The sequence below is a fragment of the Bombus flavifrons genome, chromosome 7, assembly GCF_040668555.2.
Source record: "Bombus flavifrons isolate JBK064 chromosome 7, iyBomFlav1_principal, whole genome shotgun sequence".
Lineage (NCBI taxonomy): Eukaryota > Metazoa > Arthropoda > Insecta > Hymenoptera > Apidae > Bombus > Bombus flavifrons.
This window is the reverse complement of record NC_138448.1, coordinates 14726819-14745668: the sequence shown is the minus strand read 5'-3', so window position 1 is coordinate 14745668 and position 18850 is coordinate 14726819. Positions and strand designations below refer to the sequence as shown.

At 34.6% G+C, this 18850-nt stretch overlaps 1 protein-coding gene across 1 annotated transcript in view; it reads right to left on the bottom strand.

Moving 5' to 3' along the window:
- Positions 1-18850, bottom strand: part of LOC138181961 (uncharacterized) — a 562178-nt gene that overhangs the window by 4724 nt on the left and 538604 nt on the right. The window contains exons 10-12 of the mRNA XM_069117380.1: positions 7555-7757; positions 511-662; positions 29-101 (exon numbers count right to left, since the gene is read on the bottom strand). Of these exons, the coding sequence (XP_068973481.1) occupies positions 29-101; positions 511-662; positions 7555-7757 (428 nt within the window). The remainder of the gene's footprint in view (positions 1-28; positions 102-510; positions 663-7554; positions 7758-18850) is intronic.

Sequence of the window (18850 nt, the reverse complement as noted above, 5' to 3'; positions counted from 1 at the left end):
TTATTAAACGTAAATTGAGATCACTTACTTCAATGCTTTGTAACGTTCTTTCTCTGGATTGTTGTCTGGTGGTTCACACTCGAAAGACGCCAGAGCTAAAGCTACAGTATCAAAAGAAATAAATTAGAGTAATACTGGCGAAGCTTACAACGAATAAAATATTTTGTAATATCTAAACAACTAAAAATAACTTTTTTTTTATTAATTATAAAAGAAAGATTACTTTAGTTTCCAATGAAATAATCTGAAATATTGTAACAGTATTTGAATAATTTCGTTTGACGTAATCTCTTATTATTTCGTTCTAATTTTACTGCGAAATAATGCAATTTTATATTATACGAGTTCTCGAAAGTAACATCTTATTTTTAAATATTATTCTATTCTTTACCGATTAATTTAAAAGCAATTTCACGTTTCATTTAATTACTTTTGTTCTCTGTTGTATTTTCAATTCATTAATTCTCTTCTTATCTACGAATGAAATAAAAACAGGTTAAAAAGTTTTACCATTTTCAGTCAGCACCGGGCTCGCCTGAAGGAAAGCAATGACACGCGGATTCTTCTCGAATGGACAAGCAACTTGTTTCCAGGCAATGAATTCTGTCACCTGTTTCGCCAGTTGCCAGAACTTCTCGAAATTAATGTGTCCATTTGGTAATCTGAAACGATAGTTTTACGACAGGATTAATGTATAAATAAATATAAAAAAATACAATATATATAAATATTAAATCATGAATTAAGAATCCTTTAATCAAAAGCTTGAAGAGTTCTTATATTTTATTTTAATGGTAGATATCGTGTTTAAAATTGTTGTTCTTTTACGTGGCACAACGTAATGAAAAGTATTTATATTTTTAAGAAATGTTTAAGTCGTAGGTCAATTTAAACTCGTTAAAATTTTTTCCTAAGCTTTTAATAAGTTTATCTAATTTTATCTGCTTTATAATCGTTAATATTGATGTCGACATTGACGTCTAAAACCTTGTCAATGTTCTACCAGCGATGAAGAATACTTTCATCAGAGTATCGTGGTTCGATATAATAAACCTTTTAAGCTTTTAACCAATTTATTAAATTTCATCTATTTTATGATCATTAAAAATTTTATCGATATTGAAAAGTAGCTCGTCAATGTTCTACTAGTGGTTAAGAATACTTTCAACGCAGTATCGTGGATCTAAATAGTAATCTGCGCATGTAATCATTAAAAGTTTCACTGTTATCAAACGCTTTGTGAATGTTTCACTATCGGTCAAGAATAGTCTCTTCAGAGTATCGTGGGTCGATAGCAACAACAACGTTACATCCTTTAATGTACGTTGGCTTGTGTTTATACAGTGTCAGCCGTCCTGTGCAGAATAACGGTCTCCTGTTATTTTGTTAAATTAATTTCGGATAATCCTGATCGTATTAGCCCGTGTGAGAGATACGCTGATATGTTAAGTTAATGGTTAGCTCCATAAATTTCAGGCTTAGGACGCATCAATCAGTCTTCGGTTTGATGCACGCTTTGATTAATTCCGACTTAATCAATTTCGATTCGCTCATTTGGATTTGTATTTTATTATTAATAAATTTACATTCGAGTTTGGAAAAATATTTAACTCGTTTAAGCTACTATCTGAGACTTTTCTTATTTTATCTTCGCATATGTCGTATTTTATTATGATGTGTTTTGCAATATTTTGATAGCCGCTAATTTTTTACGAAATTAATGCATATTGCACGGTAAGTAAGTTGAAACAGAGAAAATTGTTGGGAAGGGATATAACAGACAATTTTATTACAGAAGTTATTACGTTACAAGAGTCGTCGTAGTTTACGATCAAGACGAAGTTTCGTTAAATTTTAAGAATTTTATCTTTTATTTTCTTATTATTATCACTTGTTAGAATCTGTGTAATTCTTCTGAAACACATTTTCAAATACTTTAATCATTTGAGTAAATGGAGAAAAGCTAATTGCCTCCTATTTAATAATAGTATGATAGAAAAGGATAATGGAAAGTCGATCCACACATTACGAAAGTACACGGTTTCACGTGGATCTAAAATCGTTTTAATTATTTAACGAATCTCTAAAATAATCCGTCCGATATGTGTATTCTTATTGTAAGAAAGTAATATTGAAACTGAATATTTTATTCGGTAAAAGGAAAGTTCATTTGAAGAGGGTATTTCTACGCTTCTTCATTTTGTAATTTCAAGAAGTGGGCTCAAAGTGGTCAGTTCGCGAGGAAGTCTCAAAAAGTTTCCGAGTAGTCCCATTAAGTTTTATGTACTCTTCGAAAGCAATGTAATTTTACGTGCAAACAATCTTGGAACTTGTTAAGATCTTTCTTAGGGAAAAGAGGAAGCGAGCAAAAAAGAGAGAGAATGCCATGTCGAAGATGAATCATAACGAAAAATTACTACTTCAAAATCATTATGATACTGTTAAAAGCTATTTTAATGTATTAATTACACGAATACAAATCTTAAAAAACGCATGTAAGACAGCTTCGAACGAAATAAAATGCAATCACAACGAAAAGAAACTTTTTAAAAGAAAGTTAAAAGAAAAATTACCAAAACTTTTTATCAAAACCTTCTATCGACATAAAATGAGTAATATTTTCCGTTCACGAATTTCACGAAGCTTGACTAAACGAAAAACGCTATTCATCCACAAATCATGTCCAATATAAATCTTCGAATACATGCACGTAATATCAGCTATTGCTCAACCAAATTTCCAATTCCAAAAGAACTTTTAAGAATACATCAACCATCTACCGACTCACAGGTTCGATTGAAGAAGGAAATAATTCGTCCTACTTAGCAGATATAGTATGTGTAGATGCAATAGTTCAGGAATACATTTGAACATTTACTGTGGAAAATACTTATGTATATATTGTATGAAGATATGTCATTATATAAAACATTTTGAAAATTCATTAGCATTGTAACGAGACACGACTGTCATGATTATATTGGTCAAATTTGGAACCAACTTGAAAATGTGTATATTGGGTTCTTTCAAAAAAGTTTGTAGCATTTTTATTATGAATTTTTATCAAATAACGTAATGTTTAAAGAAGTATCATTCATAAGTTGGATGATAGTCCAGTAAATATCTCGTAACTTCTATCAGATTACTCGAAAAATTTGCAACGGAAGTTGAGAAATACTTGAGAAGACTTTTGTTATCTATAACTTCATGAATCTCTTCTTGAAAAATTTTTCGATAACCCAAACCTAATCCAAATCGATAATATACATTTTCAGATTAATTTCAAATGTTATCAACGTGATCACGAGTCACGTCTCGTTATACTGCTAATGAAATTTCAAAATGTTTTCTATAATATACATAATACATTCATGAAACGTCTCTATAAATAGATATTGAAATACTTTTGTAAGCCGCTGTACACTGTATGTGACGAACCATGGAGCATGTGACGATACAACGAGGGAACGCGCGCAGACACGTACATGTGCGCGAAAGCGTGGGTGAAATTACGAGTCGAACTTGGGCAATTTATCGTGCGGGTCGGAAGTGTGCGAATTCGCGTAGCATCGGCGCCCGCTTCCGGCTGCACGACGTTCGCGTTACGTTCACGTAACAGACATTTACATACGCGCAGCCATTCGTCTTCGCCCGGTGGATGCCTCGATCGGTCAATATCCATCCAGCGTTGCCTTCGAGAACCTATCTTTCCTCCGTCTACCCTTTTCTCGTTCCTCGTCCTATGTAGGATCGAAATTCTATTACAGATTCGGTCCACGGACGACAAGGAAGGATAATTGCTGGGAAGGAGGCTCTTTTCCCTTATTAAACTCCGTCGAACGTATTGGGAACTGTGCCGCTTTCTAAGGAAATTGATACTATAACGCGATTCGGTTTGCCGGAACAGTCGTTTCGTATTAAGGGTGAACGCGTTAATGGCTGAGACATGGATCGTGTTTACAATGGAAACGTGACAACGTGGATGGATTTTAGATAGAAAATTTTCGAATGATTTTGGGTCGAGATATAATAGAGCATTTCGTATTCGTAATAATATGGAGATAAGAATATCAGGATAATATAATAGAATTTAAATAAACAGAATATAATACAACAATCATTTTTCTTAACTTTGTGCCTTTGTTTCTTTAAATTTATAAGGATTAGAACTAACATGGGTAAAATTAATTAATTAAATTAGTTGTCTATTTATTAATTTTCAATCTCGCGGAAGAAATTTTTCTGATTGAAGAACGACCTAACTATCAAGTTACTAACTATCAACTTTATGGTTTAACATAAAAAAACTGTCACAATATTCGTGCATCAAAGCACACAGAATGCATGATAGTAACGTTAGGAGCTTTAGTCTCTTTTGTAAAACAACTTTCAAAATAAAATACGAATCAATCGCCCATAAATCGAAGGAAAGCTGGAATAACCACGCACATGTGTCACTGTTTCGAAGCCATTACAATGCGTCCCGTTATTTCTCTGAGCCAATATCAGCCACAGTTCTCGATCTACGTATTATGTGATCGGGCCAAAATGCATAATACGTGGACATTTATCTGTAGCCTGTATACATACGTCTTGAAGCGATTTGTACCAACGTGTCTCTGTGCGACGATCTGCTGTGCGCGATTCAGTGAAATGTTTCCGTACTGTTCAGACGTTGCCTGTCTGCACGAATTCGCATTTTCCGCGAATTTTCTACCGTGCGTCCGCCATTCCGGGCATAATATACGCCGTTATGATTTTAACGTACATACGTTGTATGGGCATGCGCATGTATACGTATACACCACTAGCCAAAAGCTTGAGTTTATCCGCTTTAAAACTTTTGCATTCACATTCCAAATTATAATGATTAGTCGATATGATTAATGATGATATGATTAACTAATTTATGAATAATTGATAAGAACGTTATATTCGCGGAAAATTTTAATTCAATGTACACAAGAAACTATTTTCTTTTGCAAAAGTTATATAGTTGATAACTATCTAATATTGTCATGAGTCATAAGTTATATGAGTACATTGTTACGACTTAAGTTATTTAAATCTTATTATTGAAACAGTTTAAAGTTAATTCGACAGAGAACAGCAAGAATACTGCTCAATGAATACTTCTGGGTGAAAGTGCATGTATAGGTGTATGTATGTGAGATATTTCTACTTTTAAACTGACAAAAAATCCCACTTTAATATATAAAATCCTACATATATATAAGAGTATGTAGTTGATCTGCATATAAGTGAAAAATTCATTAAATCCCAACTTTTGTGCAGTCGCGTATCTGGGAGAATTATACACGCGGGTATTCAGTAAATATCGTCTCAAGTAGTGGAACCACTCTACTCGAATAGAAATTGTTTTTCTAATGAAACTTCTTGTGGCTACGCAGTGGCCGCTTTCGAGAGACGGTTTCATTTCACCTTGCTATCGCGTGCGTAATGAGCTTTTTGAACGAAAAAACGTTCTACCTCAGATGCCCATCATTGTGATGATTAATCAGAGCTGACCCATAAAACGATCGTCGTGAACCGAGATTATTAGAATCTTTACATGACATGGAAAATGAACGATTTTAAAGGATTATTAGAAAAACGAAGAAAAATATTAACTTCTGAAATATTGTATATAATATTTGGAGACTGTATATTGTATCGGTTTATTTTATTCGTTTCCATAATTTGATTGATCGTAGTATTGAGTAGCGTTCAGACGATCAATATCATTATCAATGTGTAAAGTTCTCAATATTGTATTGACAATATATATTGATCGTCTGACGCTTAGGGGGTCTCTGACATACGTTAAATATTGACGATAATATTGTTCGGCTGAATACTCCATTACATAGCATTTAATCAAATGGTACAAGTATTTATCGGTTACTAAATACCTGTCTCTTTCACTTGGTAAGAAGAAAAAATTCGCTTTGCGTATTTTAAATTATAATAAAATTCATGAATTCAGAAAATTCATACATTCGATTTTAAAATATATAAACATATCGATAAAGTAAAATAATACGTGCCATAAATTGCAATACTTCTTTAGTGTATACACTTTAAGTAAAACAAACTCTGTAAGTAGTACTAGACAGTAATTTGTCAGACATTATAAGCATTCTCCTTCAATATATTCTTTCGTCGCTTAGATCTGTCTATACCGTACACGTGTTACGAATTACTGGTCATATATTGTACATATTTTATGCAACACTTTAAATGAAGACACCCTTTCAATAGAAACTATGAAAAAGAAAAAGAAACAATAAATCTTTTGAAAGAAATAGACGTGGGATATTCAAATTAGTTCGTTTGAAAAAATATCGTCACTTATTATATAGATAAACAATTGCACACACTTTACAGGTCTTTTTATAAGTTCGTAATAGAAAAGCAGACTCCGAGAAAAGGAAAGGGTTCCGTTCCTTTCTCTAGTACATATCCCTCTTTCCCTGAGTCTTCCTGTTTTCTTTTCAACAACTTCCAGTCAAGCTACGAGGAAACAACTTTTGCTATTACAAGTTTAATAAGTTTACACGTACAGCTGGGAGAAGGGATGACGTCGGGAGACGGAGGGAACGTTTCTCGCGCGGAGAAAAGCGAAGGAAATGGCACGGCACATTCGTCGTCTTGATAAATACGGCCGACAAAAAGAACCGAAAGGTCGGGCACTTCGCGAGAAAACGAGCTTCCTGTCAACGTATCGCCTCCGCAGGAACAAAATTATCGAACCTTCAAACGAAAAGAACTCGGCAAAAAGTTCGTATTGGCCCCCGGCAGGAAATCGGCGATCGCGTTTCAACGCTCAGCTTACGTTCAGCATCGATGCCAATCGCCAACTTAAATTACCTTATAAATATTCCACCTGGTACGATTTTCAGGATAATTTTTATATTCCTATGTGGAAACGCGAAATTATAAAATCGTTGATCAAAGGCGATTATAATTGAAACTGAAATTTAAGGGCTGTAGAGAGAAGAATGTGTTTTAAACGAAAATTGAGTTGCAATTAAGGATTCGCAGGTTGTACTTTGGTAATTTTAATCAATGTGTAAATTGAGTATTAAATTCTGTATAATTTTATATTAAATTGTACGTTATTATAATTATATTTTAAATTATAAGCAATTGTGAGCGACGTTAGATAGACGAAGATATTTTGCTACCTCTTACTCAATGACATTTTTTGAAGTGGATTTGTTTGAATATTTCTTCTTTTATCTGATTTACAAAAGGTTTACTATCTTTTCTTGCTCTTCTGTTGTTTCTATTGAAAGTGTATTATAATTGGAGATGGTGCCTTTATAAAATGTATACAATTGTTTATGGGTTTGATGATTTTTGTTGGCAAGTCTTTCACCCTGTTAAATTATCATATAGACAGCACTGAAGCTGGTCGTTTCTATTTCGAGATCGAAATCGTAATTACTTAAGGATTGGAAATCAGAACGAATCTCTGAAACTTTGATGAAACCAGAAATTTCCTCGAGTGCTTTTAAATAATCAATACTAGAGTCCAAGGTTTTTACTCACTTGTTGCTGCATCCCTCATTCAGGAAGTAAAGATCCTTGACCAGCAAACTAAAGAAGGGTACGACGATCCTCTGTCGTTCGTCCGTAGCGCCGGCGCTACGCCACATTGCTGCTTTCAGGGTACTGCGATAGCTGCTAAAGTTGCTGCTCGGATCCATTTGGTGTTCAAGAATTGAGAATTTCGCCAGCTGTACCTTTGACCACTGTAACAGAAAATAATTTCGTGTCACCGTTATCAGAGAACGTTTGCTAAGTCGTTTAGCAAAGTTCAACTGGATGAAGTTTCTCTATGTGTATCGGGTTTCTAGTCGTGCAAATCTTGTAGATACGTAACTTGCTTTTTGCTCGTCATTTGGAATTCGATCTGGTTGGATATTTAATTGGGAAAATGTATTTATTCCGGCTTACATCATAGTATGTCGATATTACGTTTTAAATTTTAATATGGTCATTATGATTGTAAATAATAATTTATGTTTTAGTGTCTTGACCAATATCATACCGAGATATATTTATATATATGTAGACTTTCTTTGATTTCAATATAGTCTCTAAAGACATAGATAATGTCAAATCAACTATAAAAATATTATTTTTTTAAGATATTTCAAAACATTTCTAAATATTTGTTTCATTTAATGTCTATAAATACATTCAAATAAGTATAACAGAAGAATTAGAGATAATTATATTTTAATATACATATTGTATATTATATATAGTATAATGTAATTATATACATATTACCATATACATACTTCTTCATTTCTTCGGTATTTCGACACTGAGGTTTTACATTTTAATTGTTAGTTAGTCCTAATGACGAAATTTCCATATGTGCATAAAAATCCGCAGTCTATAGACATTCTAAAAACTTGACCATGTAAGATAAAAATTGACCACACATGTACATACAAGATATACCGAAAACCAATCGTAAAGTCGTCGCGAGAAAATCGATAATATTTTTCAATCGATTCATCTTCCCTATTGTTTGTTCCATCTGTTTATTTTTCGACCGATTCTTTTTACACGTAGGTGTACACGATATCGCGCGTGCACACGAGGCAGAGAGAAGCACGAATAGAACGTGTTCACGACAGACAATAAGTGCATCTGACTCGACCGTCTGGATACAATGCAATCGAACTGATCCCATTGCCTTTAACCCGATACCCTTTTCTCATTCCAATATATATCGAATTCTATCCACCGTTTGCACGGTCAAATAGTTACCTTCGCTTCCTGATCTCGTTCCCTACCTTTGTTCTTCCTCCTTATCCCTTTGATTTCTTTCCGCGCTTCTCGCCCCTTTGCCTCCCTTTTCCTTTTCATTCCTGCATGCATTTGACCTACTCTCTTCCTTTTCGTTTCTCTAAACCACTCTCTTCAACCTTTTCCCCTCCTTTGTATCTTTCTCTCTAATTTTCTGGTATCTTCTCTCTTTCCCAAGCTTTCTCCAATTTGTTCGCCTTTGAAGTCATCTTTAACCTCGCCGGTTTTACCTGTTCCGTGAGTTGCCTGGCTTCAGTCTGACCTCTTTATGATCGCGATGCAAATGTACTTGCTTCTTTGTCCTTTGTTTCCTTTCACGGTCTTCTTTCACCCTCCCGACGTGCGTGGAAATTGTGTAAAGGTCTTAGTTGTGTTTTGTTAAAGTTGACTTTACAGTGATTTTTTCTTTTACAGGAAAACAGTTTAAAAATTCACTACGTGGTTGATCAATCTCATATTATTAAAATTTTTTGTATCCTCTCCATAATTTTAAAAATATTATTCGTCATAATATACCATTATCAAAGATACTCAAATAGTATTTGTCTAAATAATTGCACCTTTGACTTCTATAAAACTTTGCCAATTTTTCAGCTATTTTTAAAGGTATGCAGCTTTGTACCACGTTATCTTCATTTCATCTTGTTACCATGTCCTTGTCAAAAAATAAAAAACTCTTCCTAACTTTTTCTTTTCTTTTCTTTTCTAAATACTTCCTACCTATCCTTTTTCTGAATTTTTTCTCAGGGTTCGCTTGTGTCTGGTTACCCTCGTTATTACACATTTGGCGACTAGACCCAAGCAGACCCAGTTACAAACTTTCTAAATTTTCGCTTTCTCTTCCTATTCTCTGTCTCTATCCTTTCTTTATCTTCCTTTGTCTATCATTCCTCTTTGATATACATAAGACGGCAGCAATTTTCCGGCGCGAGACAACCGTTCTATCATCTAGTAGGGAAGAGAACTTCCTAAGTAGAAAGTTTACATTATAATCGAACTAACTTTCCTCTATATGTTCTTGTTAATTTGTTAACGTAGTTGATTGTTATTGTTTTATTATTACCAAATTATAAAACGATATTAAGACCAGAAAATCAAGAAAAACGAGCTTATCATATTTGCCCAGTAATCTTCGATTATATTTATTCAGTTGCGATAAACGTCTTTCTAGCAAAGTACAACGAGTAAAACATTTCGAGGATATTAATCGAACACCGAACAAATTTCAGGATAATCGAAAAAAAATGATTGCAACGCGTACAATAGCGGGAAGGGCAAGCACAAAAACGATCAATTGGATTTCCATTTAAAGCGAACGAATTAAACCATGGCATTACTATCGAGTACAAAACGAGTAAACCAAGATAATTAATTTGACGCCGGAATATAAACTGTCGAAAGCGTGAACGTCACACACAAACACGCTATGATATTCTATTACTTCGAAATTAAAAAGGGAATCTGTATCGGCATTATATTAGTAGTATAGCGGTATAATATTACTGAAATTAGTTAAGCTTTGGTAGAACGTGAAGACACTATCTATTCTATTTTTGAAAATTTTAACAAATAATTAACAAATTACATTTTTTCCAATTACTCTGTATTTTTTTTTTCTTTTTTGTTAGTATGGGTATATATGTATCTCTCTTTCAAGTTTTCTGAGTTTCTAGAAGGTAACTTAACTTTCGTTGATGAAATCGTATAGTATTAGATATAGTGGTTTTCATTTTCAATTATGTCCTATTAAAATACTATCCATAAAACGATATTCCGGGAATTGATAAAAATATACGCACCACATTTTTCTCCTTTGATCTTTGGTTTGTTCATTGGCTCAATCCAACCATGAAAAATCCAAGCATTCCAAGATATTCACAGTTATTAACATGTGAAAAATGCAGAATATTACAACGTACGCTAATCAGATCGTCGAAAATCGCGCAGAACCAAACTTAATTGACGTTGAATCGCGGAGTAAAATGGGACTCGCTGTGAAACGCGCGGCGGACACATTCCCGACACTGGCTTGAATTAATTTACCGGAAACTATTTCACCGTTCATCGTCATTGTGCGTCGGCTACACGTTAATTCGTATTAATTAAACTGAATTTTCGTTTAGCCCTGGAATTTTTGGTCCGGCCAATTAAGCACCATTGCGTCGATTTAGGATAAATCGAACAGGATCGTCATCACGTCGTGTCATATCACGTTGACAGCACAGTGTTTTCCTATATTTTCTCTTCTTATTCTTCTTCTGCTATGAAATTGATGTATTGACGTACATTGCGAAGATTCCACTTGCCTAAAGCGTTAACGAATGCGATGATGGGAAATGATAGTATAATATAAAGATAAAAATAGTTAAAAACAATTTCTATGGTAGATCAATATTCCGAATTGTAAGTGTGAAAGATATTATTTTATCGTATGCGTGAATATTCTTTTTTGAATTTGCACAGAGTTAAATTTCGCCACGTTTATTGTTTTATCGAACACAGGCTTCTGTGAACTTGGAGTGCAGTGAAATGCGTATTGTTGAATTCCAACGAAATCTGTAATATTCACGTGAGTAATATATTTTTCATTAAAATCAAATAAGTTGACAATATGCCTTTGGAGTTTCCAATCTACAATAATCATAAATAACTTTTCTACAGTTTTACAGTTTTACAGTGTGGTATGTTTCATAACATCGAAGTTTCTAAAATTCTCGAATGTACAGCTTGTTCGTATTTTCTTTGCTTTAGCTTCTAACTATCTTAATATTTAGATAGGATCGATAGCAACCTACATGGCGGAAGTCTAAGTTTATCTAAGTTTTCCAAAGCAATTTTACTTAAGTCGCAAGTTTTCTAAGTGCAAAATTATTGTATCGTCGAGATAAAAAGTTTTTGAAAACAGACGCTTGTTGCACATGTAAGTAAAATGTATTCCACGTTATAAGACACAATGTTATAGAAGTTGTTTAAATTTCAACCACAAAAGATACAAGTATAGCTGGAAATTACTGTCAACAGTACTTTCTGTGCATTTTGCATCTCCAAAATTTTTTATACAGGCTACACGTACTTCCCCAATTCATTTTCCAACGAAACGATTTTGCTATCAGATTCAATATTTTATTTTCACAATATTAAAGTACTAAATATATACTTTCTTTAGAAATTATTTAAGATATATTTCTCATAGTGTTAAAGTACATTTTAAATGTATTTTCAATAGTATTCCTAAATGATACGAAATTTAATAAACTTACACCTAATTAATCGGTATGTAAATACTATAATAAATGTAGTGATGTGCAAATGCTCCCACTAAGCATTGTAAATGTACAAAAATAGTCTACAAATCATACATTTAGAACAACCTAAACAGATCTATTTAGATAACAAGAAACATTGAACTAGAATGATCTTCCATCCATCCATCCACCCATCCATCCATCCATCCATCCATCCATCCATCCATTTATCCATCCGTCTATCCATCCATCAAGAATCCAGCGTTTCTCCAATATTTTCAAGAATTATTAACGAAGGGGAATGATACATCGAACGTTATCTCAGACAGAAGATTTCAGGTTCTGGTCGGAAATGCGTCGGATCTTCGTGTGGCGGAAGAACTCCATCTTCCACGGAGAGACTAAATTCTTGAAGGATCGAGGAAGCAACCCGCCGCATCGCGAGAACGAGAAAGGGTTTTCCTACTCGCCGCGGAGGCCATTTTTCTTCGCCGCGACTCGATTCGATTTCTCGGGAAATGCTCTTGCCGCTCTCGAGGAAAAAACACTAAGAATCGGCAGACTCCTGGCGGATCCGGTAAATTGAAACTGGATGGGAAACGGAGGGTTGGAAAATGGGCGGTTGAAAGGGGAGGGTAGACGAGACGCGCGGAATCTGCTTTCAGCTCGGTGATCCCGCGAGACAGCCGGCAAAGAAATGAGAAGCTGGCTTTCGCCTCTCCGCTCGAAAATCGGCAATTCTAATTAGACAAAACTGCAAATGCGCACAAAGTCGTGGCCATTCTGGATTTTGAGAACTTTTCCCCGCTGAGAGTGTACGTGAAATGATATTGCATTGCAGGAAATAAAGGCATTCGAGAAGGAAAGATACAGATACAGATGAAATTTTGATTCTTTCGCAGCTTTAATTTTGCTTATTTATGAGTTCATTTGTAAGAGGGGGTTGTAATTTACAGGAAGGGGAAGTAGCGCAAAGATGAGATTGTGCGATATAACGAAATAATATAAGGAAATCAAGGGTTTGCAGCTTAATCTGATAGAAATTTAACAGGCTAAACACGGGTGATGTTCACGATGAGAATTTTTATTTCTGTTCTTTTATTTGTTTAAATTGATTGTTTTATAGTTGCACCAATCTCTATAATCGGTTATAGAGTCGTACATTGCTTAGAGTGAAACGATGAATTTTATTCAATTCGAAATTCCATTCTTGCCACTCCTTCCAAATCCTTTGTGAAATGTAATACCTTTGCGCCCATTTCTCTTCTGTAATATTATTATTCTCACTTCATTACACAAAATACGATTCATTAATTCTAAAATAGCATGTCATTTATCACTTTATTTATGCGCTTGATCTATAAGACGTATGAGAAAGTATCATATTACCTAGAATGTCTTTAGTTCATTACGGTGTTATGAATGAATTATGAGTTGCTTTATGAAGAATAATGCATGTGCAGTGGTAAAGTTACGAGAATGTATAATAACGTGTTTCAATCTTTAAAGCTATACATATTTTTCAATTAAAAATTTTGTACATAACTTTTCAAAGTTAAAAAGTGCATTATTTGTAACATTCTTTTTTCTTTATGTTCGTCCCTTTTTTCGAATTGATCGCACGATGTCAGTAACGTAAATAAATCATTTAATTTCGTTTCATTTGGATCTTGTATCACGCTCGATTGGAGAGCGAGAGAGAGTTTCGTGTTACTCAAAGTCGATATTTTTTAATTAAAAGGTTGGACCTTTTTTCACGTAGCGAAGCCAATAAATTTCGTGCTGTTCCGAGTGAAAATTATTCGTGTGAAACAGTAAAAAGAAGTCACTTGCAGAGAGAGGAAAATCGTCGCGATCAAGCGTAATTAAGTTTCCTAAAGTTGGCCAAGTTACGAAGTACGACTGGATATTAAATATGCATTAGTTGAACTTAAGCCGACGTTGGGAATTTTATAAACCGTCTTGAGGAAAAAAAGGAAACTTCCGGCCAGCGGACAAGTTCAAAATAACCATGAAAAACAAAGTTTCGATCGAATTTATCTCTCCTAACTGCGTACAAGAATCGAGGAAAATTTTTCTTAAAATTCATCCAATCGTACCAGACGCTTTTCCTAACTCCAGGGATTCTTCTTCGAACTTTTACCCCTTATTTGCATTCGTTTAAATTCATCAGATACTACATTTTTCCCGCTGTTCCTTTATTTCGAGTATAACAACGCGTATAATCTCTTAAATTGATTTTTAAGGGACAATAGCCAATTACAGAACCAACTTAATTAAATAAACGATTATATATTACATCATGTAGAAACGTGGCAGTTAATACACAAATAAATTAAATTGGTTATTAATTATGATATTACGTTATTCTAATTTATTATTGATTACAATATTAAATAAATTAAATGTATTATTTAAGCAAATGACCATACTATATACGTACTGTAACATTTCATACAAACTATTAATATAGCTAATTAAATTTGAAATTTAATTTTTCTAAAGAAGCTAAGACGTGAAAGTAGATATTATTCCTATATAAATTCCATTTTCTTACTTGCACTGATAAGAATGTAAAATTATTTACAACAGCCACAATTTTTATTCGTTGGCATCAATCAGTTTGAATAATTCCTACGTTCATTTCCTACAATCTTTCTCACAGACGACAATTCCTCACCAACCTAATTTATTCCAATTCACCGAAGATTAACCACCTAATATCAAAGTCACCCCCGCGTGGAAACTTATTCCTCGTGGCGAACACGTTTTCATTCGATAACTACCGTCGAAGATTTTCGAACAGCATCGACCAACGCTCGAAACTTTCTTACCCTCGTGATAATGGACACGAATAGAGGCTACGGGGGTGGGTGGTATCTGTGTTGGTTGGATCGTAACGACCGAACGTAATTAGCTTTTTGAGGGGACGAAAGGCAAGCCAGAAGCTTCCTTTCACCGCGGAAGAAGGAAACGTCACTCGCAGATTATCTCCGTGGTAAATTAAGCCGGCATCGGGGGTGGTATCGTTCATCTTCCGTCGACGTCGCCGTATCGGTGGCTTCTCTCGAACGAACGCCGGTGCCTCAGTGCCACCGGGGATCCTTGCCTTCGAGTTTTCCGCGCTGACTTTCTAAGCGAAACTCGCGGAACTTGGAAGTTGCTCGAACGAGCAAAGAGAATATCCTCCTACAGGCTAAATGGAGGATGCTGGAGGGGTTTGGGGGTTGTTGACGGCGCTGAGCCATCGAGCTCTTACGTTCGGGGATAGATTCTTCGAGGTGAGATCGATTTTTGGATTTGCTGGGAGATTTCAGACAGTAGGATGGGCGATAGAAGATTTTAGGTGGAGATTGCGGGAGGTAGCTTGATTGTGAGAATGTTCGGTCTTCCTCTGAAACGATGGTGTCGAGATGAAGAGAGACGAACGAGTGGAAGATTTTAGATAGGCTATTTTGTAGCTCCTTCGAAGGTTCGAGATTGTTAAAGATATTTAAGATGTTTTAAGACAAGTACGTTGGCTACTAAAGGTATTTGCACTGACCTTTATTTTCCTATGAGGCGATTTTCCTTCTTTCTTTCTTTTTTTTTTTTGTTAGGTTTTATATAGATTTGATTTTAATAGTAGGAAATTTTCATAACTAGAACTAAATCTAATATACGTGCGTGGATCTAATTAATTAGTATGTAAGTGTTGTAATAAATTCGATGATGTACAAATACATTTTGCAAATATTTCTACTTGTGTTAAAGTTTGTATTAACATACTTTAACTATTATTTTACAATGTAAACTTCATTTTCATTGATCACAGTGATTAATAACTTTTTACTTCAGAAAATATGGCTTCCTATTACGTACAATATATCTTTTGGAAATGAGTAGAAGCCCTTTGATAGCCTTAACCTCTATTCACGAAATTAATCAATGGCATTTTGAAATATTCGTTTGAGAAACTGTAATTTCCTGGACTCGCTCTAAAATCCATTAAACTAACGTTACAACTCCCTGTGATGTGTACTTATAATTATTAGATATAATTATTAGAAGATAAATTAAAACGCATTGCGCATAACGTTGTAATTTAAAGTCATAACTTAATTAATTATGCAACTAGAGGAATAATACTTCTCAAAGCTGAAACACTCGTAACTGTATTCAAATCTTCAAAATCTTGACCTACATCACTACGATTTTCAGTCCGCTATTTCCCAAAAACGTTTCCATATTTTCATAGTAACAAAAATGAGAAACTCTCCAAGTCTGTGAAAATAATTCAAGCTGATAATTCCATTTATGGTATCGACTCCTTTCTCCACAAATTCGTTCAACCAGTCGATCAGTTAGACGATCCACAAAAAATTCCGTGGCATGTTTTTCGCGAATGTCCGTTGATGTGCGTATGTACGAGATATAGTGAGTGAGGTGGGTCAGGAGGGGGGAAAACAACGCGCGAGCGTGACCGAACAGAAGCGTTAAATTTTCATTAACGAAAATTACGAAGCGGTGCCACGCCGGCTGGCCGCTGATAGTTCCAGCAATTATTTTAAGCGCGGCCTGTATAAATCAGCTGGCTGAACCAAATGAACCCTGAATAGCAGTTCGCGTCGAATAGAGCCGGAGGGATATGTCCGCAGAGCACACCGGTCCGGTCTCGTAATTAAAAACGACAAAAAAAAAAAAAAAACAAATATGGGTTTAATGGTATCCTCGTTCCGCCTCGCAATTCATCCGGTCCCGACGATAAAGTCGTACACGTTCGCCGATTTGTCAGAAACTGTCGCGCTCGTTCTCAGAAATAAAATTGTCCAATGCGCGGCTGCATTTTATTATCGGCTTTTTATTGTCGCGAAACAAGCGTTCCGTGTACAAAGAAGAGAGGGAGAGAGAAAGGGAGATACTGGTAATTTGAATTAAAATTGTTAATTTTAGGCGAGAAACAGGAGATTTGGTTTTCGCTAGGTCGTTGAGTGTTTTAGAAGTTTCGTAATAAATTTTTGACGATGGTTGATTCTGTATACGATATACACGAGGTTTATCCCGTTGAATTTTTCGAGATAATAATTTTGTTTCTGCTAGATGGTTGGTATTTTTCTAAAGATTTTTTAAGTAGGTTTAGTAGATGATTGATTTTGTATATGGGATAAATGTGGAATTTATTATGTCCATATGCAGAATCAATGATTTTCTACAGTTGATATTAAAAATTAACATTGCACTATAAATTACGATATATAGGGCAACAATATGCACAATGTTGAAAGGCAAATACAAAAATCTACGTATTTATTACAAAAAGTCAACGAATATTAAAAATCCTAAAAGAAAAATACAAGTGATTTATTTTACGGTATACCAAAAATTGTATTATTTACGAACCACTTCGTAATATTCTACTTTTTGATAATATTATTTTCTATTTCATTAAAACTCGTTATTAGTTCCTCTTGTTTCCCGTTACTATTTCTTTAATCCAGCCATTCTTCTTTTATTCTTCAAACGCCAGGGAAATGAAAGTTTCGTGGAAGCCAGATAACCATAACTTGACGTGTTAATTACGTCACAGTGTCGCGTATATTCATTTGCGAGGATATACATTCGTCGCGTTGGCTTTTTATTGCAAAACAGCGCAGTAAGCTAGGATATTTATGAACATTTCTATGTATGTACCTTGGTGACGTGAAATGCAGCCGCGAATTTAAGAGTGGGGCAAAAAAAGGAAGAAATTTAATTTTATTTATCATAATGGCCATTCCATTTTCGCGCATCGCCCAACCGTTTAAATCCAATCTAGAGATGGAATTGCGTTTTTCATCGGCGAGGAAAATATTTCCATTTAAATCGTATCGTCGATACAATATCCAGAAAATCTCTGTTAATACCTTCGTTACGAGGCTGTTACCGTTATTTTTAACCTTCTTCGAGTTATTTCGACCGTCCTCGAAAAGTGGGTTCTCCATTTATAGCCAATCTGTTCTATATAACATCGTTAAATTTATTATTTCATCCTAATGTACTGAAACTTGTTTATCTTCGAGCAAGATTGATTTTAATTTTAAATATTCATCAAAAGTTCAAATGAAAGGAATTAAGTTTTTTAGTTTTTACTAAAAATATTCATTTAACGTTGCGTAAAAAATGTTAAATCGCTTAAAATGACATTCTATCTCTTCATTTCTATATCACAAATATTAGTTTTAAATCCGCACGAACAAAACCATAAAACCGTAAAATTATAAAATAATTTAATATCAAACGGAGTCTTCTTTCGAATCTTTTAAGAAATTGATCGTTTTCTGTTATAAATTTTAAGGGAATTCTTTCAAATAATTGTCCGATAAATACACGTTTCAGCGATCGAAGGGTCTATTATATTTTCTTTCGGAAGCGCAGTCTTTTCATTTCGAGCAGGATTTCATTGCGAAAGAAGAACAGGACAACGAAAGAAGTCGTCCTCGCTTCAGGAAGTAATATCGTGAAAGACTGACAGCAAGTCGCGCGATATGTATCGACTTCTCTTCCTGTATTTCCGCCCTCCTACCTCCTTTTCTTCCTTTCTTTTTTATTTCCTCATTTCCTCCCATGGAAACGCAATCGCTGCAAGCAACACGCGATTCGATTATTTCGCCAGAGTCATGGATCGGAATGCGATGTCCTACTTTTTCTCTGTATTGCAATAAATTCGCGTTACAGTAGCTCTTTAACTTCGTTGAATTCTTTGTTTTCGTCGAGTATGCGCGAATTTCGTTCGTCTTCGATCGAAATATATTTCCCTT